Source organism: Sus scrofa, chromosome 5 (genome assembly GCF_000003025.6).
Source record: "Sus scrofa isolate TJ Tabasco breed Duroc chromosome 5, Sscrofa11.1, whole genome shotgun sequence".
Lineage (NCBI taxonomy): Eukaryota > Metazoa > Chordata > Mammalia > Artiodactyla > Suidae > Sus > Sus scrofa.
The window spans coordinates 29,272,887-29,298,851 of NC_010447.5; the positions used below are offsets into that span (position 1 = coordinate 29,272,887).

The 25,965-nt window shown below is 44.1% G+C and overlaps 1 protein-coding gene across 7 annotated transcripts in view; it reads left to right on the forward strand.

The window, feature by feature from the left end:
• TBC1D30 (TBC1 domain family member 30) overlaps positions 1-25,515 on the forward strand; it is a 92,268-nt gene extending 66,753 nt beyond the window's left edge. For 2 of the 7 annotated variants that reach the window (XM_021091948.1, XM_021091952.1), the window contains 6 exons: positions 1,935-2,040; positions 12,112-12,224; positions 14,227-14,366; positions 17,824-18,030; positions 18,741-18,800; positions 21,991-25,515. In XM_021091948.1, coding sequence (XP_020947607.1) covers positions 1,935-2,040; positions 12,112-12,224; positions 14,227-14,366; positions 17,824-18,030; positions 18,741-18,800; positions 21,991-22,775 — 1,411 coding nt within the window. In that variant the 3' untranslated portion in view covers positions 22,776-25,515. The remainder of the gene's footprint in view (positions 1-1,934; positions 2,041-12,111; positions 12,225-14,226; positions 14,367-17,823; positions 18,031-18,740; positions 18,801-21,990) is intronic. The other 5 variants (XM_021091951.1, XM_021091954.1, XM_021091950.1 and 2 more) reach the window with 4 other exon arrangements.

Consider the following 25,965-nt stretch of genomic DNA (forward strand, 5'->3'; position numbering starts at 1 on the left):
GGATCTTTTTGACTCCAATGCCTGTAATCTTCCCCACAGACTTTCCATTGGAAAAATCATAAACAGCATACAGGTGATCTCCAGGTTATGTGTACCTGAGTAACATAGGGGCCTTCCACCTGGTTATCCAGGGGCCCCCTCCCTTCACCTTGCTTCTGCAATGTGAAATTTCCTCTCTGTACACACCAAGGGTACTTGCGGAACACGTAAGCTGTAGACCATCAGCTCAGCCCCTGGCGTCTCTTGCACGTGGCCTTTCCTCTCTGATCTGGCTGCCTCGGCCCCCTCCCTCATTGCCCCCTGCCTGGCACTGTCCTTTCTGGCCTCCGCATTGTATCCCACACTTGCCATGCCACTTCCAGCGTGCCCTTGCCAAGGGCACGGCTATTTCCACTCTCCCTACTAAAGGCTGTTCAGGGACTTCTGTCCTGAGGGGGCTCAGTGAGGCCTTTGCGATCTGCTGTCTGCATCTCTCTACCCTCCACTCTCGCCAGCTCCCCGGCCGTGCAGCTGCCCCTGCCCTGGTCTGTGGACCTACACGCAGTTCCCCCGGTGAGGTCTGCTGTCTCCTGGATCCACATCTTAGGAATCCCTTTTCTTCTTTGTCGACTTGTAGAACATTTTTCCAAACTTCCCTAAGCATTATTTCTCTTCCTCACCCCTCACCGCAGGGTCAACTTAATCACTTTTTCATGTATACCCACATGCTTCTCTTTTCGAAATAACACTTCAACAGTTCATTTCACTTATTTATTTACATGATTGTGGCAGTGAGATTTGAACAGCACTGCGGAGCCTAAAGTTTTCCTGTTAACGTATATTTTTTTGGACAGCTCTGTGGAAATCTCCCAACACTGGCAGATGCCAGAGTATGTCTTAATGGTGGGCAAATAGAGTTATGTATATTATATATTCATATATTTGGCCTATATGAAGAATGCCGTAATAGATAAAACAAGTACACAGTGCTCTTTGCTTTGGATTATTCCTTTTGCCTTCCCCTCCAGAAGAAGGATTAAAGTCTCACCTATCTCACAGGATGGCAAGGGACAGATTCTTTATTTACACGTTGAACCAAATGCAAGAAACAGAGTGTAATCGCCACCTTGCAGCAGTGTCCCGAGAAGGGCTGATAAAACTACTGTGAAAATATCCTGTGAACTGGTGCGACATACAGATAAAGTTCTTGTATTTTCCATCTTTCACTTCTACCGTGGTTTGGTTTCAGTCTATTGAGGATACTGCAGTATCCAGATCAAGAGCACCAGATTCCCTGCAGGGAACCATTGTTCTTGGTACCCAATTTCCTAGTTATTATTTCTCATCAGTGATGGATGTTCTGATGTGTAGATTGTGTCACTTGGAAACATTAAAGATGCCACAGATAGGTCTGAGTCTGGGGAGCAGTATAGCAAAGACAGGAACTCAACCTGGAATTAAGTACCTCTACGTTGCCCTTCGTATTTTTTTTTTTTAAATATTTTCTCTGCCTACAACAAGCTGTACTGTGAGTGTAACCTAGGATTTTCACTTTTTTTTTTTCCTTTTTGGGGCTGCAGGTGTGGCATATGGAAGTTCCCAGGCTAGGGGTTGAATCAGAGCTACAGCTGCCGGCCTACACCACAGCCACAGCAACGCTGGATCCAAGCCTCCATGCTGGATCCAAGCCACGTCTGCAACCTACACTGCAGCTTGTGGTAATGCTGGATCCTTAACCCACTGAGTGGGGCCAGGGATTGAACCCACATCTTCATGGATAGAGGTGGGTTTGTTTCTATTGAGCCATAATGGGAACTCTGGATTTTTATTTTAGTTGATTGCTAATTTGGTTGATTTGAAGGCAAGAGAAAAATGCAGCTTGTGCCTGCGACACATATATAACAGACAGCGTAGGTGTCCTAAACAATTCCTTTTTCTGTCCTTTCTCTCTTCAGGCAGATAGAATGTTGTGAAACAGCAGATGAATTCTACAGCACCATGGGGCGCCTTACTCAGGAGATGCTGGAGAATGATCTTCTGGAAAGCCATGAACTCATGCAGGTGAGTGGGTAACGTACCCTGCCTGCTCGGGGGAACCCAGTACCGTGGGAGCAAGCAGTGCCAGGGCAGCGGTCTTGAGAAATGTTTTTGTCCAGTCCTCAGATTTAGGTTTTCAAGGGACCAAGAGTCTATATATAATTTGATAAAAATGTGCATCACAAGAGGAGGGAAGAAATGCATAATGGATATTTGTTACAGCTTTCATTCCAGCTGTGTTCTTAAGAATCATAAAGTATCACACAAAAATAAACCAAAAGAAACAAAAAAACCACCAGCACACCTCCCCCGTCTCACCACCAAATCACCAAGTGCTTATCCTGAATCTGATACTTTAGCCTTAAAGGGAGACTTATGGGGTGAAATAATTATTTTGGGGAAGGGATTGTTGAGGATAAAAAGGAGATTATTCTTTTTCTAAATTGTAATTGATTCACGGTGTCCTGTCAATTTCTGCTGTACAGCCAAGTGACCCAGTCATACATATAGGGGAGTGTGTGTGTGTGTATGCTGTCTATTATTTATGTGCCACAGGTATAAGCAGTGTTTTACACACACACACACACACACACATTCTTTTAAAAAGGAAGTCATTCTCATCAGCACTTTGGCTTATTTGTTTTGCCCACATTTTCAACTCATATTATTACCTATGGATCATAACTGAAGACTTGAGGGTTTTGTTATTTTCTGGTATGTTACTGTATCTCAACCTCATGTTCACCAAATCATTAAAATTGGCAGTGGATGTAGAAGATACAGCTGATTTGTTAACTCTCTCTCTTCCATTAGATTCCATAAGGCGTTTTTTCTCTCACTCTCCTGTGCCTCTGACCACCGCTTCTCTTCCTGGTTCTCCTTCCTCCTGCTCACGGACCAGCAGTGTGTCTCGTCCAAGGTTGTCCTTGGGCCTTCGTTCCTCCTTTCCCTGGGGCTTCTCTCTCTGTTTTCTTGGTTTTAGCTTTCATGTTGGGTTCCATGCCTGAGGTCACTTCTGGGTGCTGGGCCCCCAGTTAGAAAACAAAGTCTCAGGCCCTGATTTAGGACTTGAGAAGTGAAGAGGTTCCATTCCTTTGCTCCTTTCCTGGCACCCCCAGCTCCATCTCAGAATCCCCCACTTTTAGCAAACAGCTACACAATTCATTGAGAATACTGGCCACCTGACACAACTTCCCTGAACATTTGGATACATACACACACAGTTTTTTTCGTGTGTGTGTATGTGTGTGTGTGTGCCACACTTGTGACATATGGAAGTTCCTGGGCCAGGGATTGAACCCCAGTTGCGGCTGCCACCTACACCATAACTGTGGCAATGCCAGGTCCTTAACCTGCGGTACCACAGCAGAAACTCCAATTCATATTTTTCATTTCAACTTTTCTTTGCTTTCTCATCTCTTCTTTTTTTAATTCCTTCCTTCCTGTCTCAGAAGGATGTGCTCTCTCTGCTCCTGACATCTGTGCTCTGATTCCAACTCCTCTCACACATCCTGGGCCACAGCTTCCTCACTGATTTTTTCTCGGAGGGAAGTGTGTTGTTATTGAACATAGTTCTGTGCGCAAGGTCCACACTTAGCGTTTTCTCTTTTCCTTTTTATGGCTGCACCTGCAGCATATGGAGGTTCCCAGGCTAGGGGTTAACTGAGAGCTGCAGCTGCAGTCTATACCACACCCACAGCCACACCAGATCCGAGCTACATCTGCGACCTGTGCCAGAGCTCAAGGCAATGCCAGATCCTTAGCTCACTAAGCGAGGCCAGGGACAGAACCCGCATCCTCAGGACACCATGTCGGGTTCTTAAGCTGCTGAGCCACAACAGCAACGCCACGCTTGGCGTTTTCCACGTATGAGGTCTTTTACATCCTACAGAACTGCCTGTTTCACGTGCCCAAAGCTGGACTCTGAGAACTCATCCATTTCTCCTTCACTCGTGAAACCTGAGGGACTGACAACTCACTGCCTGCCTCGCAGAGCCTGGGCTTCTCAGTGTCTCATCCCGTGCCGCAGACTGTCTGGCATTGACAGGTCTTCTCAGTCATGGTTCTCATTCCTCCCTTTCGCACCCTTGACCTACTCTAATGAAGTCACCCTGATGGCCGTGCTCCCGGAAATGCCTGGGACTGTGCCTCCTCTGTACCTCTGCTCTCTGTTCAGTCTCTTTCTTCTCCCCTCACGTGTTTCAGGCCTGCCTCCCTGGGAAAGTCCCCATTCAGATGCCACCTGCTTCGGGAAACACATCGTGATCATTTCAACTCAAAGCCTTTCTGTCCTTGACTCACCATGACATTTTCCTTGTAAATCCTGTGAGCCTTCATCACATTCTCCCTTGATCTGAGGCTCTGTCTCATTTTCCCAGTGATACGTTCAGTTCCTTGAGGACGGGGACTGTGCTTTGCTTGTAACATGAAGCAATTTGCCTTTTGCTAGTGCTACACGAGACATCTGGCAATTCATTACGCAAGCAAACGCCGATAGAGAGCCCTCGACTACCTTTCTGCCTTCTCTTTCTCAATAACCTTCTGCCGAATGAAACCACACTCACAGATGATGGCCCTCCTCCCTGGGTCCTCTGCGCTAATACAGTCCGCATTTTGCTGCCAGAGTAATTGTCCACACTTACTGCGTGTGGTCATTGTGTGGTTCTTCCTGAGACCTTCCATGCTTCTTTGTCATTAATTGCAGTAAATAAAATGCTTCGGCCAAGTTTTCTAAGCCCTGTATTAACGTCTCTAAATATTTATTGGGCATCTCTCTCTGTCAGAAGATTTCCTTGAGGAAATTAATGTCTGGTTTTCCCTTTAAAGATGAGTAGGAGTAGGTCAGGCTCTCTCTCTCTCTCTCTGTGTGTGTGTGTGTGTGTGTGTGTGTGTGTGTGTGTATGTATGCATGGGTGCATTCCCATGTGAGGACATGTTTGTAGGTGTTGGAAGCAGCGGTGCAGAGCAGAGAGGCAGTTCGTGAGGGGGCAGCATGAGCCCAGGCGTCAGCAGTGAAAACCTTCATGGTTGGGTAGGAAGCTACAAGGACTTTGGTAGAGAGGGAAGACCATAAACCATGGTAAAGAGTGTGGACTTAGGAGTTCCTGTCGTGGCGCAGTGGAGATGAATCTGACTAGGAACCATAAGGTTGCGGGTTCGATCCCTGGCCTTGCTCAGTGGGTTAAGGATCCAGCGTTGGCGTGAGCTGTGGTGCAGATGTGGCTCAGATCCTGTGTTGCTGTGGCTCTAGTGTAGGCTGATGGCTACAGCTCTGATTAGATCCCTAGCTTGGGAACTTCCATGTGCCTCGGATGTGGCCCTAAAAAGACAAAAAGACACACACACACACACACACACACAAAAGAGTGTGGACTTGACCTTCAGGGCAATGGTGGTGAGGTTATGCTTGCTGGAGTTCTTGGGCTTCTGTGTGGCCTCTGGAAAGGGAAGAAGAAGAGCCGTGGGTCTGAGAGGTCTTAAGAAGAGGAGGGAAATGGTCTCAATAGTGTCTAATGTCAGCTACGGGGAAGCTCTGTGAAGGGTGGACCTGAAGGAGTCACGCCTGATAGGAGGCCTTTGAGGAGGAGTGAAAGGTAGAAGAATGAAGGGAACAGAGGTAGTACTGAGGTGAAGTGACCAGGCTTGGCCATGGAAACGGACGTGGGTTGTGGGAGAAAGAAAAGGGGGAGACAAGGGCAGCCATAGGTTTCTGGCTTAGGAAGAAGAGGGCTAGTTTATGGGGCGAGGAAAGTGGGCTGGTCGTCACTGGTTGCAGTGGAGGTTTTCTTCGGCTGCCTCTTTCCCTACCGATCCAGAGGGACTCCCCAGTGCCTCATAGCCAGAACCTACTGCTCTGCCATAGCTCTGTCCCCGCCCGGCCCCCTGTGGTCTGGACCCATTCCCATGATGGGGATTGTGGTACTCTCTGACACCTTCTCTGTCAAAATCCTTTCTGCCCACTGGGTCCCACCCAGTCTTGTTGCCCTCCTGCCCCCCAGCCCCTGTTATCTATGCTGCTGCCTCCCGACTCCTTCAGAACTCAAGATTTCCAACAACTGACATAATGCTTGTTAAGAGTTGTTTTATACGGTTGGTATTTTTTTTTTTTTTTTCAAATATGTTACTCTTATCTCTCTAGTGAAGTATAGGGGCCCTGTATTATTACACTGTATTCCCCATAACACCTAACATAGTGCTAAGAATACACTTGGCTGCAAATACACTGTCAACCTTGACAGTGTATTTGCAGCATCTCAGGAATGTATTAAAAGCCAGGTATTTGGCCCACGGGTGGTTCTGATGCAAATGGATTTGAGATAACACTTAGGGAAACACTGGTTTGAAGAAGCTTGAAGGTCTATTCACCTCACTCTGTCCCTTTACAGAGAGGAAACTAAGGCACAGAGGAGAGCATCTTGCCAAATTCCTAGGTCATCTAGAGGCAGACCCAGAACTGGGACCCAAGCTCGTTATCTGGCCTAGTGCTTTTCCCCACCACCCAGCACAGGGCTTCCACCTTACTCAAAACATGGCTTTCTAAAAGATGAAATCCCCTTTAGAAGCATGAGCATCATCTTATCTCACTGAAAGTTTAAACATTGCCAGAACTAATAGGTATGTTGAGATATGTCCTTGTCCTCTAGGAATTTCCAATCTTAGGGATTAGGAAAAAAAAAGAACACCCCCCCACACACACACACTCTGTACTCTGCTCTGAGAGAATCCTAGAAGGAAAAACGTAGGCTGTGGCTTGAATGATTAGATTCCATTTTAGTAGCATTTCTCCTGCGGAGGAAAACATCTGGTGAAGATGAACTGAGCCCAGTTTTGTACAACTTATGTTTTCGTGTTTCTTGTAAAGCATGTCTGCACTGAAAAAGAGAAATACAATTCCTTTTCAGCAGTGCCTAAATATAAATGTCTGTTTAAATGTGTGTTGGTAGTTTGGGCAGTAAATAGACTGGTTGATTTTTCCTGACATGATAGAGTATTAAGGAGAGAAATGCTGAATATGGTTTCAAGCCCCTCTCTTTTCAGTATTCACTCTTAAAAACTTAATTCAATGGCTGTAATCCAATTACAATGGATCCTAAATCTGTCAGCAAAACTGAAATGACTCCAGATGAAAAATGTGGATGGCAGAGAAGGTCTTTATTTTTGAGTTGAAGAGATGAAAGGATTCACCCTGTTTGGTCTTCCCTTTTTTTTTTTTTTTTTTTTTAGTTCTCGGTGCCACATGCAAAATGGTGTACTGGGTTTTCCACCCAATAAATCACATCGCTCTTTTATTTTATTAGCAGTGGCCATTAAAAAAAAAAAAAGGATAGTGTTAGAAAAAGAGGTTGGAAGAATGCTGATGAAATAGTGTATATGGACTTCAGTAAGACTTTTTGACAAAGTCTCTCATGAATTCTTTGAGGGCAATAAAGAGAAGGGTTGAATGTAATATAGACAAAAGTTAGTTGCAATTAATAGACAGGTTTTAGGCGCTTGGAAAAACCTAAGCTAAAGTGGTTGTCAATAATTGACTGTTCCCTGAGGAGGGCTCTGCCATGAAGCAGCATCTGCCTTTGGACTGTTCTCTTTTTTTCTGTCAGTGATGGAGTGGAAATTACATGGTTGAGGATGCTTGTCCAATGGAAGGATACTGTTTGATGAATTCGTGCTGTCAAAAATGAAATAGTCTGCCTTGCAAAATTGTGTGCACCTGTAATTCTGTTTAAGCAGAGCCTTTATGACCATCTGTTGGAAATGCTTTAGAGGGAACTCCTGCCTGGGAGGGAGGTTGAACTAAATTGTGTCTAAATTCCTTTCTAACCCTAAGATACTTTGAGTGTGCTATATATATACTTTGGCTCTAAAATGAGTAGTTAAAATTCCTTTCTTGGAATCTGTTGTAAATCCCCGATTTATGCAATTGAAACCTGGAGCTTCTCAGGTACCCTGAGAACTGTCGTGGTGTATGGTGTATCTTCATGGGATAAATATGCCCGCTGACACCTTTAAATAAGTGAGTGAATATATGTGAAGTTCTATAAACAAATTTGTTTCAAGAAGACCAATTTATTCTTTGAGGGACTAACTAAAAATAAATGATAAAGGAAGACTGGAAATAGAGAATGAAAGTTCAGCGGAGCCTGGGTTCTTTTGTGTCCAGTGTCTTTAGCTGAGTGAGCCTTGAGGGAGCTTGGTAAGAGCCCAGACCATTTACACTAGGGCAGGATGGGACAGAGTAGGGGCAAAATGTACTTCTGTTTCTTTTCTTCTTCTTCTTCTTCTTCTTTTTTTTTTTTTAAAGGCTTTTTAGGCACCCTAGGCATATGTAAGTTCCCAGGCTAGGGGTCTAATTGGAGCTGTAGCCGCCAGCCTATGCTACAGCCGCAGCAACGCTGGATCCGGGCTGTGTCTGCAACCTATACCACAGTTAATGGCCACACTGGATCCTTAACCCACTAAGTGGGGCCGAGTCCTCATGGATAATAGTTGGGTTTGTTAACCACTGAGCCATGATGGGAACTCCCCCTTTCTTTTCTTATACTCTTCCTTCATGAGGCTGGCCAGGGGAGTTTCCTGAGAACTTTTAATAAAGCTGGAAAGAATAAAACACAAGTGAATCTTCAGCTATTCATCGCACTAATTTTCTCCAGTGAGCCATCTTGCTTCGTGTGTAGAGAATTTTGAAATTCCTAGCATTAGTAACTTCATCTTTTAAATTTGAAACCTAAATGGTATGGGTTTCTTTATTTTCACTGAGATATGATCAACACATAACATTATATTAGTTTCAGGTGTACAACATAACGATTTGATATTCACATATATTGTGAAATGATCGCAAAAAGTCTAGCCAACATCCATCACTATATGCAGTTACAATTTTTTTTTTTTGGCCGCCCCATGGCATATGGAGTTCCCAGGTCAGGGATCAGATCTGAGCTGCAGTTGCAACCTACGCTGCAGCTGTGGCAACAATGGGGTCTTTTAACCCACTGTACCAGGCTGGGGATCAAAGCCTGCCTCTTGGCGCTGCAAAGATGCCACCAATACTGTTGTGCCCCAGTGGGAACTCCCACAGTTACAAATTAAAAAAATTTTTTTCTTGCGATAAGAACTTTTAAGATCTACTCTCTTAGCAACTTTCAAACACACAAGACAGTATCATTGACTGTGGTCACCATGCTATTCATTGCATCGGGTTTGGGTTTCTTCCGATCTGAATCAAGTTTATAAATTGTTAAGGAAGAAAAGTCTCATGGGTGAAGAGTAGGCTGACTCTTGGCCCAGCAGTGTGACCCCGTTTGAGGTTTCAGAGCCTGGTGCTGCCGTACTGAGGCCCAAGCAGAGGTGCCCTGCTCAGGACCTAAAGTTAGGGTGCTGAAGAGAGGATTTCACATCTCTCCATTTCCCACAGAAGGGTATGTGGAGCTAAGACACATCGCAAGAGCAGGAGGGAAGAATTCTATGCTGGTAGTGAAGCATCTTCTTGGGCCATGAGCTATAGGCAACTTTTGTGGGGTCAGAGAAGGTGAGCGTTTATGCCATCCATTGTTACTAATGAAACTGTATGAAGTATTTCAGGGATACAAAATGTATTAAAATAATGTAACAAAATTTACCCATGACCCAACTCAAGAAATAAAACATTAAACAGGCAGGTGGACAACCTCATACACTTCTCTCTGACCCCACCACCCCTCCCCTCTCAGAGGTAATCACCATCTGGAGTTTCAGGCTTTCCTTTTTCATATGAAAAGGAGGACCAGATGTGTTCCTGTCGCAGCACAGTGGAAATGAATCCAATTAGGAACTATGAGGTTGTGAGTTGGATCCCTGGCCTCGCTCAGTGGGTTAACGATCTGGCCATCCAGTGTTGCCATGAGCTGTGGTGTAGGTTGCAGATGGGGCTCGGATCTGATGTTGCCGTGGCTGTGGTGTAGGCCGGCAGTTAGCTCCGATTAGACCCCTAGCCTGGGAACCTCCAAATGCTGTGGGTGTGGCCCTAAAAAGTGAAGGAAAAAAAAAAAAAGGAGACCCAGAGAGGCTAGGAAGCAGCTTAATCTCACACTCCAGACTAGTGGGAATTACAGGTGCCTTCTGCCTCTTTCCAGGGGGAACAGCTCACAGTTAGTAAATTCGTACTTCTTCTTGGCCTCTTGGGTACACGGATCTTCCTGGACTTACACTGAGGTCACACCCAGATAAACCCATCTTAAGTTGAAAGTGTGTTTAATACACCTAACCTACCAAACATCACAGCTCAGCCTAGCCTACCTTAAACATGCCCAGAATACTTACGTTAGCCTGCAGTTGGGCAAAACCACCTAACATGGAGCCTATTTTATATTGAAGTGTTGACTATCTCATGTAATTTATTGAATACTGACCTGTCCATGAAAACCAAACTGGTTGTCCAGGTACAGAACAGTTGTAATCATTTGATCATGTCACTGCCCGGGAGTGGCGGCTGCTGCTCCTTTTCAGCATCAGGGGAGGATCTTGGGTATCCTCTTATCCCAGGAAAAGTCCACATTCAAAATTCAAAGGACAGTTTCTGCTGAACATGTATCACTTTTGCACCACTGTCGAGTCGAAAAATCTTTTTTTTTTTTTTTGTCTTTTTCTAGGGCCACTCCTGCTGCATGTGGAGGTTCCCAGGCTAGGGGTCTAATTGGAGCTGTGGCCACCGGCCTACACCAGAGCCACAGTAACGCGGGATCCGAGCTGCGTCTTCGACCTACACCACAGCTCATAGCAATGCCAGATGGTTAACCCACTGAGCAAGGCCAGGGATCAAACCCGCAATCTCATGGTTCCTAGTCGGATTCATTAACCACCGTGCCACGATGGGAACTCCCGAAAAATCATTTAAGTTGAACCATTGTAAGTTGAGGACCATCTGTCATCAAGGATGTATGAGATAAGACAACTTAGAGATGGTGTTTGTGGTCCCTAAAAGCTACGTAACTTTTTGTAATAATTAATGGAGAATCACATGGAAGGAATTTTAGCCAACACTTCGTCGTTCAGAATCTTGGGATGTTACACTAGGGTGTAAGTGGACGCCGCAGGGTTTGGGGAGGATGTTTAGAATCATAGTTCCTGTGGGCTGTCCTGGTGGTGGCTCTGAGCTGTGGGGTGAGGCTGCAGCACCAGGAAGCCCTTTCATCCCTCCTTTTCCTACCTGTGCAGATACTAGACGTCTCTTAAGCCTTCAGAAAAATAAACCAGCTGAAATAAAAAATACCCCTTCAAAATATTTTCCTAGAAAAGTGTCATCAGAAAATTTGAGTGGCTTTCTGGAAAAAAAATGAAAGGTGGTGTGATTAGTATATATTTTCTGGTGAATACGAGCTGAATGATTGCAGAAATATGTTTAGAGCAATTTTTAATAAAATTGAAAGAACAAGCAAGATGATTTCCCTCCAGCTGGTAGAATGATATATAATCTTGAAATTCTGGAGGAGGCACAGGTGCTTTTCCCATTTTTATTTATAGATTTCTAACAGCCTATGCTTTACACCCTGTCAACTTTTTCCTTTTTTTTTTTTCCCTCTAAAAATAGCAGTTAGCAATTTTCACCGAGAACCCATCCACAGACATTTGAAAAGGTGATGTCTTTGGAGAAGGCTTGCAGGTGATCACAAGATCATCCCCTAGACTTAATTTTATCTGGAAGGCTGACATTTAATGTCTATAAAAGTCATCAGGAAGCTTTGAAAAACGAGCCGTACCTATGAAGAAGATTGATGGGTTCTTTGTGAAGGAAGTAATTTCTGAAATCACCCACCTATCAAATGAGCAGGAGGATGTCACACTGCCCCCATTTGCCGCCTCCTCTTCCCCCCCCCCCCCCGCCCCCATGTTCACCAGTTGGAGCTCCCAGTTGCAGCTGGATTGACTTCAGGACTCACGGTTGTTTTATCAGTAGGCTTTTGTCTCTAAAACAATGTTAAAGTGAAACCTCTCCACCTACATGGAAGGAGCAGAATCTGCCTCTTCACACCCAAGTCATAAAACTTGAATGTCTTTGTGGGATTGCTAAGAGCTAGGTGAGGCCACCCTTTCAGACTGGGCATTTTTGTTCTTGTTTTTCAGACGGTTTACTCTATGGCTCCATTCCCTTTCCCGCAACTGGCCGAGCTGAGGGAAAAATATACTTACAACATTACGCCATTCCCAGCCGCAGTTAAACCCACCTCAGTTTCTGGGTAAGAATTTTTTTTTTTTTTCTTGGTTGTTTTCATGATGGAAGCCTCAATACGTTAGTTTGTTATTGTCGCTTAATATTCGTGAAGCCCCAGAAATACACTCCAAGTCGTTTGGTGCTGAAAATCAGAATCTCTCTTTCCCAGAGGTTTTGACTTAAATTCCAGAGGGAGATTTTTCGAAAGTGTGCTTTCCGAAGAAGGTTGAAATATAAACTGAAGGGATGGTTAGCAACCCTACAGCTTATTTAAAAATATCAAATATTAAAAAGCTCAGTAATTAAAAAAGTGTAGAGCTGGTGCCTGAAGGGACAGATCGGCTACTTTAAAATACTGTAAACTCCAGAAGTTGACAAATATACATACATAGGAATTTAGTATATGAAAATGTGGGATTCCACATCTACAGTGAAAAAGATATACTACTTAGTAAATGGTACTGGGCCAATGAGATCCACCCTGGAAAGAAATAAAATTAGAATCCTACTTTACACTACTTTATATCCGGATAAATTGCATGTAGACAAAAGAGTTAAATGGGAAAAAAAATGAAATAATACAGTTAGCAGAAAGAAATACAGAAGGATGTCTTTAGTTTTTTGGAATTGGGAAGGTTTTAATAACTGACTCAAAAAACAATAAAGGAAAAAAAATTAAGTGCTTTGAAAATACTTTTCCTGCATGGCTAAAACCAAAACAGAGCAAAAGAAAACCTCCATAAGCAGACCTAAAAATATTTGTGGAAAAACATTTGTAACTGATTTCTCTCATACATAAAGTTCAAAGACGTCTATAAGAAAATGACCACCCAATTGAAATATGATAAAAGGATAGGAATAGGCAGTTTACATGAAAGGCAATATCATTAGGACTAAGAGAAATGCAGCTTACAGTGAGATTGAGATTCTATTTTTTTCACCTATCAGATTGATCAAAATTCAAAAGATTAATGTGCTGTTGACAAGGCTATAGGGAAACAGATGCTCTTAAACATTGCTGGTGAGAAGTTAATTGCCATAGGATTTGAAGTACTTCCCCAAATTACTAACACATTTATCCTTTTACCCAACAATTCTACCTTTCTAAATTATCCCACAAAAATGTTTGCACACATGCAAAATAGTATGTATAAGTGTTTTCATTGCAGCATTGTATATAATTGTGTAATATGAGAAACCGCTCAAGTGTGCATCATTAGCAACCTGGTTCCATTACATGGGCCACATACATATAATAGAGTACATACATACATATGATAATGCACATACAATACATGCATGCATGCAATAATATATACATACAATACAGTACAGCTGTGAAAAAAAAAAGGATGTGGAAGAAGCTCTGGGTATGAATATGGAGAGAGGTTTTTTTCCTAGGTGAATAAAAGCAAGGTGTAAAAGAGTGTATTCATACATTTTAAGCTAATACTTACAAAAAAAAGGAGAAAGGCTATATAGTCGTATTTGCTTATCTAACTGATCAGGAAGCTGAAGAATATGTCTGAAACTAGAAATAGCGGTCATCTCTTGGAATTAGGTGAGGGCAAGAACAGCAAAGAAGTAGAGAGGGATGGAGATGGACTTTATCTCTCTCTCTATAAATTATATATATTGTTCTATATAAATTACATATGTCATTTAAATCATGTGACTTTACTACTTATTTTATTTATTTATTTTTTTGTCTTTTTGCCATTTCTTGGGCCTTTGCCGTGGCACATGGAGGTTCCCAGGTTAGGGGTCCAATTGGAGCTGTAGCCACCGGCCTACGCCAGAGCCACAGCCATGCAGGATCCGAGCCGCGTCTGCGACCCACACCACAGCTCACGGCAACGCCGGATCCTTAACCCGCTGATCGAGGCCAGGGATCGAACCTGCAACCTCATGGTTCCTAGTCGGATTCGTTAACCGCTTCGCCACAACGGGAACTCCTGTACTACTTATTTTAAAACAATACCACTATTTTTTTTTTCAATATTCCTTCTTCTTTTATGTTTTTCAAGACGACACAGTAAGGTTAGAGACAGCGATGAGGAGAATGACCCAGACGATGAAGATGCCATTGCTAATGCTGTGGGGTGTCTCGGACCTTTCAGTGGGCTCCTGGCACCTGAACTGCAGAAGTACCAAAAGCAGATTAAAGGTAAGGAAGTGGCACCTGTTTCGATGATCACAACGTGTTGGTTCACTGTTCCAAGGGTATTATCATTATTGTGTCCTATAAATGCCTGTTGTTTCTCAATCTGATTACCACTATTAAAGGTCTTTATTAAAAGTATCTTCTTTCTTATTTCATTAGGTGAAGCTCTCTGTGTTGCATGCATAATATATATTTTTTTCTTTATGACCATTTTTGCCTCCCACTCACCTGATTCACCTTGGTATGCTCAGTTCCTTAGCGCAGAGCCACATTCTATTTGAATTTAATTGAATGTTTTATAGACTGGCTTCGTTTCCACTATAGAAATACTCCCTAAGGCTAAAACATTAAGGCAACCTCTTCTTAAATTTCAGTGACCAGACACCCAGGATCGCATGAGACGTTCTGCTACTTTCCTCTGCTTAGCCCATGGTTTCTAGCTTTGAGGAGATAACCTCCACGTACCAGTTCTAGTAATAGTTCTTCTCTTCAGAACAAAATAGATCAAGTCTACTCCTTTCCTCTGCTGGATGTCTCTTCAAGTCCTGAGGACAGCCATCACATCCCCTGAAGCTTTTTCCATGGTCCAAGTTCACAATTTCTTTTTTCTTTGTCTTTTTTTGTCCTTTTTAGGGCCACACCCGTGGCATATGGAGGTTCCCAGGCTAGCGGTCTAATTGGAGCTGTAGCCGCCGGCCTACACCAGAGCCACAGCAGCGCCAGATCCGAGCCACGTCTTCGACCCATACCACAGCTCACGACAACACCAGATCCTCAACCCACTGAGCGAGGCAAGGGATTGAACCCGAAACCTCATGGTTCCTGGTCGGATTTGTTTCCACTGCACCACAACGGGAACTCCCAGAATTTCTTAAAATATGCTTTCCAGAACTTAAAAAAAATTTTTTTTTGGGGGGGAGGGGGCTCTTTAGGACCACACCTGCCATATATGGAAGTTCCCAGACTAGGGGTGGAATTGGAACTAGAGCTTCCAGCCTACACCACAGCCACAGCAATGCGGGATCCTAGCTGCATCTGCAACCTACACCACAGCTCATGGCAATGCCACAATTCCAGCCCACCGAGTGAGGCCAGGGATCATGGATCCTAGTCAGGTTTGTTAACTACTTAGCCATGAAGGGAACTCCTGCCTTCCAGAACTTTTAATATTCTGTAAGTTCAACTTTAAATGTCCTGCAGTTTGGTAGTATCACTCTTTAAAAAGTGGTCCTGTGAATTGAATGCTGTGCTAGATATATATATTTTTTCTTACCGAGAATAGACTTCCTGGGGTCTGAATGTTATCCATGTAATGAACTCTCTTGAAACAGTTTGTGGTTCTCCCACTGTATTCTTTCCTATCTTGAGTGGCAGCTCTCCCTTTAGGACATTTATTCTACCTCTTCTAGTCTGAAGACCATCCTCCTTGCTGAAAGAAGACAGACGGAAATAATGATGTTATTATTAACCTCTGCCTTCTTTTTCTATCTGCTGATTTTATATTTCCTTCTCAAAGTCACGGGGCTGTTTTCTCATTTTTGTTCTTGCTTAGAAGGCTTCTTGTTAGTTCGTTTATTCTCTTTTTCTGGTCATGGTAGTTTTGACTATTTTCTCCAAGCTTTAGCTTGTTTTGAGTGTTAGCCTGCTTAAGGTGTGGTTCACGCTGTTTTGTGTGTAGGTCCTCAGTATGCCCCCCGTCATCTTTTCAAACGGCCTTTAAAAATCTGAACTCAGGAGTTCCCATTGTGGCTCAGTGGAAATGAATCTGACTAGGAACCATGAGGTTGTAGGTTCGATCCCTGGCCTCGCTCAGCGGGTTAAGGATCTGGTGTTGCTGTGAGCTGTGGTGTAGGTAACAAATGTGACTTGGATCTCTTGTTGCTGTGGCTGTGGTATAGGCCTGCAGCTGTGGCTCCAATTTGACCCCTAGCCTGGGAACCTCCATATGCCATGGATTCGGCCCTAAAAAGCCAAAAAAAAAAAAAAAAAATCTGAACTCAACAAGAGTCCTATTGATTTTGTAATGCCTTTTGTTGCCTGAATTTTAGCATTTGGCTTCCTAGCCAGGGGTCAGTATGTACTTTAACCCTTTTGAATCTACATTTCTATAATCTAAGTCTGTGTCCCATTTATTTTCCCCTGTTATTCTTTCTGTGCAGTTATGTGCTCTTAGATGATAAGATTACTTTCTCTTGAGTTTCATCCTTGGTCTTCCTTGTTGGTTTTACTTTAGTTTAGCATAGCAGTTCCACTTTTAATTTTCTTCTCCTTATAGAAGTATTTTCAGTAAAAAATAAAGTAAGTTTATCAGATGTTCAGTCTTTATTTGAATAACACATTCAAGAGACGTAGGATGCTTGAAATCTTAATCTTTTTTTTTTTTTTTTTTTTTTTAAAGCTTGTCCCTAGGCTGGTTTTACATATTGTGGGGTTTTTGTTCTTTTTTTTTTTTGGTCATGCTGGTGGCATGTGGGAGTTCCTGGGCCAGGGATCGAACCCGTGCTGCAGCAGCAACCTGGGCCATTCTCCTGACAATGTGGGATTCTTAACCCACTGTACCACAGGAGAACTCCTACATATTGTGTCAGGAAAGCCTTGTTTTCATCTCCTTTTCACCTGTGCTGTGAATGTACTCTCACACAGGACCTATTTCTCTTTCTTATGTAACCTCAATTTTATTTAAGGGACAAATCTACGAGTTGTAGGTGTCATAGGAGCAGAAACCACATCAGACATAGCACATACAGTAGACAGTCAGGAACTTCTTGTTAAATGAATAAAAACATTTTTTTCTAGTGATAACGTGATCTGAAGTCTTGATAATCTTATAGAATGTCTTGCTATTTTTAACATAAGAAAAACTCACTTTTAATGTTTGACTCAATGCTACAAACTAGGAATCCCTTGCAAATCCTCATGCAGTTATATGGAAATCTTAACTCTGAGCTGAGCTATCTAGAGTTATCTAGAGTTATGTTTTTCTAAGGGAATTTTAGAAGATGGCAAAGTTTTTCTATCTGGAAACAGCTGGTTTTATGTCCATATGATGCACAAAGTGGTAGTAAAATCAAACAATGAACTCACACAACTCATTTCACATCACACTTAGGCTAGTAAGAAAATACAGAAGAAGTTCCCTGGTGGCTCAGCAGGTTAAGGTTCTGGCTTTGTCGCTGCAGTGACTTGGGTCACTCTTGTGGTGAGGGTTCAGTCCCTGGTTCGGGAACTTATGCATACCATGGGCATGGCCAAAAAAATTGTAACACAAGAAAATGCAGAAATATTTTCAGGACCAAATAAAAACAAGCACTAGACAAATTCTAGTGTATGTGTTTTTTTTGGTGGCTTAGAATTTCCCAGCAGTTAAGATACTACCCCAGGTTATATAGTATGGTCAATCCCCAGTTAGTCCTGTTCTCCTCCGGAGACACCATCTCCTTGTCTCTTGTCTGCCATACAGAACCAAATGGGGACCAGAGTCTGAGAGCCAATAACATTGCAGAGTTGAGTCCAGGAGCGATTAATTCCTGCCGAAGTGAATACCACGCAGCATTTAACAGTATGATGATGGAACGCATGACCACAGATATCAACGCCCTGAAGCGGCAATATTCTCGGATTAAAAAGAAGCAGCAGCAGCAGGCTCATCAGGTGTATATCAGGGCAGGTAATGTATTTCTTTGACTGAGTCAGTTTCTTTTACTTTCTTTCTTTCTTTTTTTTTTTTTGCCTTTTAGGGCCACACCCATGGCATATGGAGGTTCCCAGGCTAGGGTCTAATCGGAGCTACAGTTGCTGGCCCACACCACAGCCACAGCCACGTCAGATCCGAGCCACATCTGCGACCTACACCTCAGCTCACGGCAACACAGGATCTTTAACCCACTGAGTTAAGGCCAGGGATTGAACCCCGCAACCTCATGGTTCCTAGTTGGATTCGTTTCCGCTGCGCCATGACGGGAACTCTGACTGAGTCAATTTCAGCTCTGTGTCAACTGTGAAAGGAAGACCACGTATTCCCGGGATGGGCTGGGAATTACCACTCCTTGTGGCCCGGCATCTACCAGCACAGCTGGCAGGAGTTGATAGCATCTTCATTTTTTTTTTAGAGCCACACCTGCAGCATATGGAAGTTCCCAGGCTAGGGGTTGAATTAGAGCTGCAGCTACTGGCCACAGCAATGCAGGATCAGAGCCGCATCTGCAACCTATACTGCAGCTTGTGGCAACACTGGATCCTTAACCCACTGAGCAAGGTCAGGGATTGACTCCCCCCCCCCCCCCCCCAATCCTCAAGGATACCAGTCCAGTTCGTAACCCACTGAGCCACAATGGGAACTCCATCTTTTTTTTTCTTTTTTCTTTTTTTTCTTATCAGGCTCTAAAGAAGAAAAAGACTGTGGGTTCTTTTTAGGTCCCAAGGACCAGGCAATTAATGGTATTCAACCCGTGTTTACTATGTGTGCTTGTGGAGAAGGGTTTACAAATGATTAGAATGCTGCAACGCCATGAATGCAATCCTTGGACTCGAGACATTGTGCAGCTATGGCCTCCTAAATTTCTGGCATTTGAAAGCAGAATTTAGTCACCTGCGCACTGGCAAATTAAGCTATTCACTAGTCATTTAGGTAGTATTATAACAGATGTGATCAGAAGAAAAGGAAAAAGCCTTTACTGTGCCTCGCTGATGGGTCAGTAGTGTCTTGGGAGTCTGCTGAGAAGAACACAATTGTGCTGCTGTTGGAAATGCTCTTTTCCAAGGATTGTCAAAGCTGCTTTTATTCTTTAAATTCCAAAAATCCCAATGAACAATCTGCCTTATTGTTTAATATGTGCTGATTTGGGAATTGGTTTCTCTTCTAAGTGAAGTCCTGGTGAAAATGATGCCTGTCCAGAATTATGCAATGCACAAATTTGAAAGGTTTTTAAGAAGGCTATGAGCATGTGACTGATCTTGCACAAAAACTGAATTTACTTTCCAGTTATCGAGGAGGAGTAGGCAACTTCTTGAAGATCCTTACTTTATCCTGAATTATTAAAGAAGCAATCACAAAAGAAACTAACAACTGTAATACTTTAATTTTCAAAACACTGGCACAGCATGTCCTCATTTGTCCTTCAAGCACATCTGTGAGGAAGGCAAGGGCAGCTATTCTTATACCCTTTTTAAAAATGAGGAAGTGGTGGTTCAGGAATTCTTAGCAAATGTCTAAGATAATATAGCTATAATGACTAGTCAGGCAAGGGCCAGAACCCTCGTCTTCTGATTCTTTATATTTTTCTTTTTCAACCTCTTGTAGAAACTTTGGGTGGGATGGTGAATAATCGTCACTGAGTATTAAATCAGCCCAGCATCTGTATTTTAGTCAAGGATCAGCAAAATATGGTCTGGGGGTCAAATTGTGCTCACTTCCTGTGTTTTTTTTTTTTCTTAAATAAACAAAGTTTTATTGGAACACAGACATGCCCAACTGTCTACATATTGTCTCTGACTCTGCTTTCACAGTACAAAGGCTGTAATATTTACAGTCTGGTCCAGCAAGGAAAAGGTTGCTGACCCCTACTCTAGATCATGGTTTATATGGTTCTTTTTAGGGGGAGACTGTTGCTCAAAGGCAAAGTTCAGGAGCATTGCTTCTTAAACTTGAGTGTGAATATGCTTCACTTAGGGATCTGTTAAAGTGAAGAATCTGCTTCAGTAGCTGGTGAGGCAGGGGGTTGGTGGCTGAGATTATGCGTTTCCAATAAGCCCTTAGGCGATGCCACTGCTGCTGGGTGGGGATTGCACTTTGAGTAGCAGAGTTTTATGGGGCATGGTAATGGTATAGGATAGGATTGGCAGTACAGCTGGAAAAATCGAACTTGAACTAGAGGTGGACGTTCTCAGGTTCTGAGATTTAAAGGAAGGTGGTAAGGATGGTGGTTGAGGTAGCAGCTTCCTGGATTAGGGAGGACAGGAAGTCACAGCCTTTCAGACCTGATAACTCCTGTTTTGATGAAGAAATTGGAGGAAATGTTTGCTTGGAAGTAAGTTGCAGGTTGGGTAGGAGCTTCAAGGAAATCATGAAGATTTGGATAGGCCATTGAAAGCAATGGGCGAAGGAAAGAAAGTTCGTACAGCGGTGCTGAAGACCTACTGAAATCGGAAGTTATGAAATTGAAAGGATATCAATCCACATGCCTCTGTGATTCCCCCCACCCCCAGCAGCTGTTACCAGCTCTCATTTTGGAAAGGAGAATGTGAATTGTGGATCTAGAGTGATGTTTTGCCAGACATGTATGATAAAGGGGTAGCGATGCCTGGAATGTGTGGTTGTTGGCGAGGTGTGGTCCAGGTGATCAGCCAGGCATCTAGCCGATAGGGGTGTAAGGGAGCCGAAGAGAAGGTGAGAGGTTATGAGGAGAGTGAGGGATCAAGGGATCTCCATGGTTCTGTACCAGCTACAGTTACATCAAGAATCTGAGAGCTAGAAAAGTCGGGAGAATGTGAGAGTTAACTATTTCTCCTGTAAGGCAGATATGGGCGATGAGGTTGAGGATGGACCTGGGTAGGTTGAGGAACTATGAGGATGGGTCAGTCACAGGGACAGTAAAGTAACCAAGGGACATAGTAGGACATAGAGTAGAGAGGAAATAGCGGTCAAACTTGCAATGAAAATCGGACTGTGACCAGAGGTAGATAGAATACAGCAGTTGAGAAGCTTAGAAGGTTCAGCCACTTGACAGGAAGGCTATACATACAAAGATGGCAGGGCCAGAGTTCCCTTGTGGCCATCGGGTTAAAGATCCACTGTCACTGCAGTGACTGATTACTGGTGTGGCATGGGTTTGATCCCTGGCCTGGGAACTTTTGCATGCTGTGGGCGTGGCCACCACCCCCCTTTTTCCCAGACCAACCCTGTAGGGCCTTCTCCCTGCTACTTCTGCCTGCAGCTTTCATCTCTGGGGGCATGAGTGTTGAAGCTCCATCAGAAACAGGAGCATGGTCATGGCCATAGCAGGACGACAACACTACTATAAACAGTGCCTTCCAGGAGAACACAGCTTGTGGTGTTTTCCTATTTTCAAAGTCCACCGAGGACACAGGAGTGGTTTTTCCTACCCAGTACCAGACACCAGATAGCTGTGATTTCACTGCATTTTTACCACCTTCTTATCACTTCTCTCATTCTACTGTCTCTCACTTAATAATATGCAGTGTGTTGTTTTACTGCTTCATAGAAGCTGACAGCTGGGAATCCATATGGTCAGAGTGTTTGACTTATTATTTTAAAAAACTCTTCAAAGATTTCCTGGATACAAGACCTCAGAGGTTGCTTCTCAGAGACAAAAGCTCTCTGTGAAAAATGTTAGGGACTCTAATTAGTTATGAGAGGTTCGAGTCTGTTCATTTTTGTATCCTCAGCCCCTGCCATGGGGTTTGAGGAGACTCTTTGCAAAAGAGGGATTAGGAATCACAGGCTCTGGGGGTGGAATTCAGTTTCTGCTGCTTCCAGTTACATGACTCTGCTGATACCTGGGGAATATGTGGGCAGGGGGTCTGGGGCCAGCCTCTGTGTATCTCCTGTTCCATGAAGTCCATCTTTCTTCGCGGTACCTTTCACACCACCTTTCAACATTTCTTTCAGACAAAGGGCCAGTGACCAGCATTCTCCCGTCTCAGGTAAACAACTCTCCAGTTATAAACCACCTTCTTTTAGGCAAGAAGATGAAACTGTCCAACAGAGCTGCCAAGAACGCCGTCATCCACATTCCTGGTCACACAGGGGGCAAAGTCTCTCCTGTCCCCTACGAAGACCTTAGGGCCAAGCTCAATTCTCCGTGGCGAACTCACATCCGGGTCCACAAAAAGAACATGACGAGGACCAGGAGTCAGCTGGGCTGCGGGGACACTATCGGGCTGATAGAAGAGCAGAACGACGGCAAGACGCACAACCCCGGGGCTGCGGAAGCCTTTGCCTCCAGTTGCTCGGTGACAGCGGGAAGGGAAGGCGGCGGCTCCGATGGCGGCTCCGGGAGGACCCCGCAAGAGCAGTCTCCGGAGCCGGGGCTTGGGGAGGCCGATGCCGATGTGTCTGATGTCCAAGTGAAGCTGGAAGCCTTGGAACTGAACCCTAGGGATGCTGCTGCTGAAACTGAGCCCAAGGGGCACCTGCCCTGCCTGAGACCCTTCCCAGGGCCACCAGATACACCCGGAGGAAGCAAGGCCACCGGCAAGTCTCCCCCAGGCAGCCACCCCAAAGCGCCCATCTTCAGCCCCTTTCCCAGCGTCAAGCCACTGCGGAAGTCAGCCACTGCCAGGAATTTGGGACTCTATGGTCCTACTGAAAGAACCCCAACCGTGCACTTTCCTCGCATGAGCAGGAGCTTCAGCAAGTCCAGCGGTGGAAACAGCGGCACTAAGAAACGGTGACGTGTCTCAGAAACAGCGTAGGGACATGCACCTCTCCACCGTGGTTGGAAGGGTTCCGGCTGCTTGGCTCCGAAAGAGCTTCAGCTGCCCAATGAAAATGAATAGATGGGTTCAGAGATGAGCAACAGTCCATAGCGGTGGGAATTGGAACTTTTATAATGGGACCTAGAGTAGGGATGTCTTCCCACCGACTGATCACCGATACAGTGGCAGAATAAATAATGTGGCTTTAAAGTGTGAAGTTTTTCCAGCTTTTCATTGTGAGCTGTTTAGAAACAACTTTGTGTGTAGACTGTTAACCCCTCTTCCTTCCTCCTGTTCTGAGGGCCTTTCAGGGCCTTCTCCCCCATACCTTCCAGTTCTCTGGGTGTTTTTAAACTCAAGCATGCAGACACTAGCTTGCTAGAACAGAAACTAAAGAGAAAGTAAGTTTCTTAGTTGCAAAAATCGTTCCTATTTCCCTCTTAATGTCCTATTGGGAGCAATGTTTGTGTATTTCCTTGAGGAATTTCTTTCAGCCAGTCTCAAAACTTTTTCTTTTTTTTATTCTTATGCTATAGTGCAGGAGAAAAATCTAGATAGCCTTTCTTTCACTGCGCAATGAAGAAAGCCTTTCTCTGTTGAAATGTAGGTTGATCACTGATTTGAAGGTCTTATGCAGAGGACACAAATGGGATATGCACTAAGCAGTTGCTCTGAACAGCTTGCTGATTCCACTAAGCTTTGCCTGAGGTTCATGTTCTCCTTTGAAGGAGAGTTTGGGTCCTCCGTGGTGGGATGGCTCGATGGGCTCTTGTCCAGCTCCCTCCATCAAGCTGCTCATTCACCTACCAGCTCTCCACAGCAGGTGCCGGAGGCTTCTGCTCAAGAGCCAGATCATGGCACCCACAACTCTGTTACTTGAATTTTGTGCTTTTTGGAGGTTAGAGTACTTTGGTACTTGAATACTGCCTTTCCTTGGAGAAGGCCCCAGTGCTTTCTAGCTCTCTCTCACCCACTCCTCCCTTGGTCCCAGTGGGTCAGAGACAGCACCTGTTATCTCTACTATGCAGATGGGAACTCTGAGCCACACAGAGGTGACGTAGCACTTCAGATACTCAAGGTAAATACTCCTGGTACTCAATGCGACTCAGCCGCATTCCCTCTAGTGCAATAGGCACATTGCATGCTCTTTGTACGCAGATGCATTGGCTGCAGAGGTTCTAGAAACCAAGACTGGGAAGCCATTCACTGCTCTCCCTCCTGACTCAAAGGACTCTTCTCCCGATGGCACAAAGTCATATGATGGCATTTCACAAAACCAGCTCTGACCTTACTTGAAAAGGTAGTTCATTTAAAAAATGCTTCATGTAGCCATCCCTTTGGCTGGACAAAGGCTTCTTCCTCGATCCTCTTCTCATACCATCATTAGAAGAATAGCCTCTGTATCTTTATCCTTCTCTCTGGAAGATGGTAGCCAGGCCTGCGTGCATCTTGTTGATGTAGTCAATATTCATTTGAGCTATTTGAACTGTTAATTCTGACACCAAAGCTGTAGTTTTAGGAAGGATTTTACAAGGAGAGGTACTAAGATTTTTTTTTTTTTAATAATAAAATAGAGAATGTGGCCCTATGGGCTTTTTCAAACAGGAAACACAAGAATGATATGTACAATGAGAGGAGTTATCCCTTTTGTAGATGGAATCTGAAGACGGAAAATATGACTAATAAGCTATTACAGTTTTGGGCTTGAATTCTGTGCCATCCAAAGTTAGCATGCAGCTTCTTAAAAAGCAACCGCGCCCACAGCCTGTGTCTTGGGAAGGGTGTAGGTGGGGAGTTGGGATTACTTTGCATACCTCCCTCCAACACCCCCGGGGACAAGACGCATTGCATTTTCCAAAGTTAAGCAAATGACATAATTTTCTTCCATCTGCTGAACTTTACAGATAAGAATGATTCCACCTTATATTCTTTTCTCCTCCCTCATCCCAAGTGAGTCACGCTCCCCTTGAGGGATGTCTGACTTGAATAGAGAACTCTTCTTTCCTGCCTTGAGTCAGCTCCCAGCTTCCAGAGGGTCTGGGTTCAGGGAAGTGAGTATTGGGATAGAAGCCACTTAACTCCAGTTCTTAGGCTTGTGCATCGCTGTCCACCAATGCTCTGTGGGTTCGTAGCATACGTTGTACCCGTTTCCCCATGTGGGTCTTCCCGAGAAAGGGATGGTTGAGATGGCACGTGATTTGGGATAAATATTTGTTGAAGGAATGAATACATTACTGCAAGGACAATAGTCCTTTGAGGTAAAAATGACCTTGTCAGGATTGAAAAAACCTGTTTCTAGCGCTCTGTACCGTTCAAGTGCATGCGTTGTACCACGTAATCACCATGTGAATTGGTCAATTTATGAGCTTTGCCTACTTTAGAAAACAAAGAATCTGCCGTAGCCTCTAGCACACAGCATGTACGAAGACCCGTATGGACTTTGATCTTTGTCTGTATTGGACACTCTATGCCAGCACCAGAAGTACCCACCAAGTAGCAGTTTCTTTCTTTTTAGGTAATGTCTGTACCCTGTCAGCACTTATGCCGGGAGTCAAGACTGCAACTCTGTCCTCATACAAAGGCCTCCAGATAACTTAAACCTAGTTTGTAATGTCAATCAATGGGGCTGAAACTGGAATCTTGTATTCCCCCTTTTATTGGTCTCTCTTGTTCTAAAGAACTGTGTTGATTATAAAGATATATGCATAAAGATTCTCCTCGTTGTAGCTAGTGTGACATTTTTTTATCTGAGTGCCTGTGAGAACACCGCTGTGACCTTCCCCACCCTCTTCTCTTTTCCCTTCAACTTTACCCCCACCTTGGTCATGTGAACTGGGGAACGGCCAGTAAATTCCCTCGGCCCCAATCTAATCCCCGGGTTTCAGGGTGTCCTATGACCTGCCGAGAGCTTGGCAGAAGGGTGGGTTCCTCAAGGATGTGGGTTTGTGTGTGTGAATGCGTATGTGTGTGAGCATGTGGGTGTATAAAATTAACCTGTAGACCTGTCATTTTTCTTTGTTTTAATATAAAAGAACAATAAGAATGCAATTTAGCTTCCTGGTCTTATGGATTTGAGATGAACAGAGAGCCAAGGTTAAGTGTACAGCTGCTGCCATCTCCCCTCATAAAAATCTCCCTTTACTCTTTCTGAGCCACTTTTTTTTTT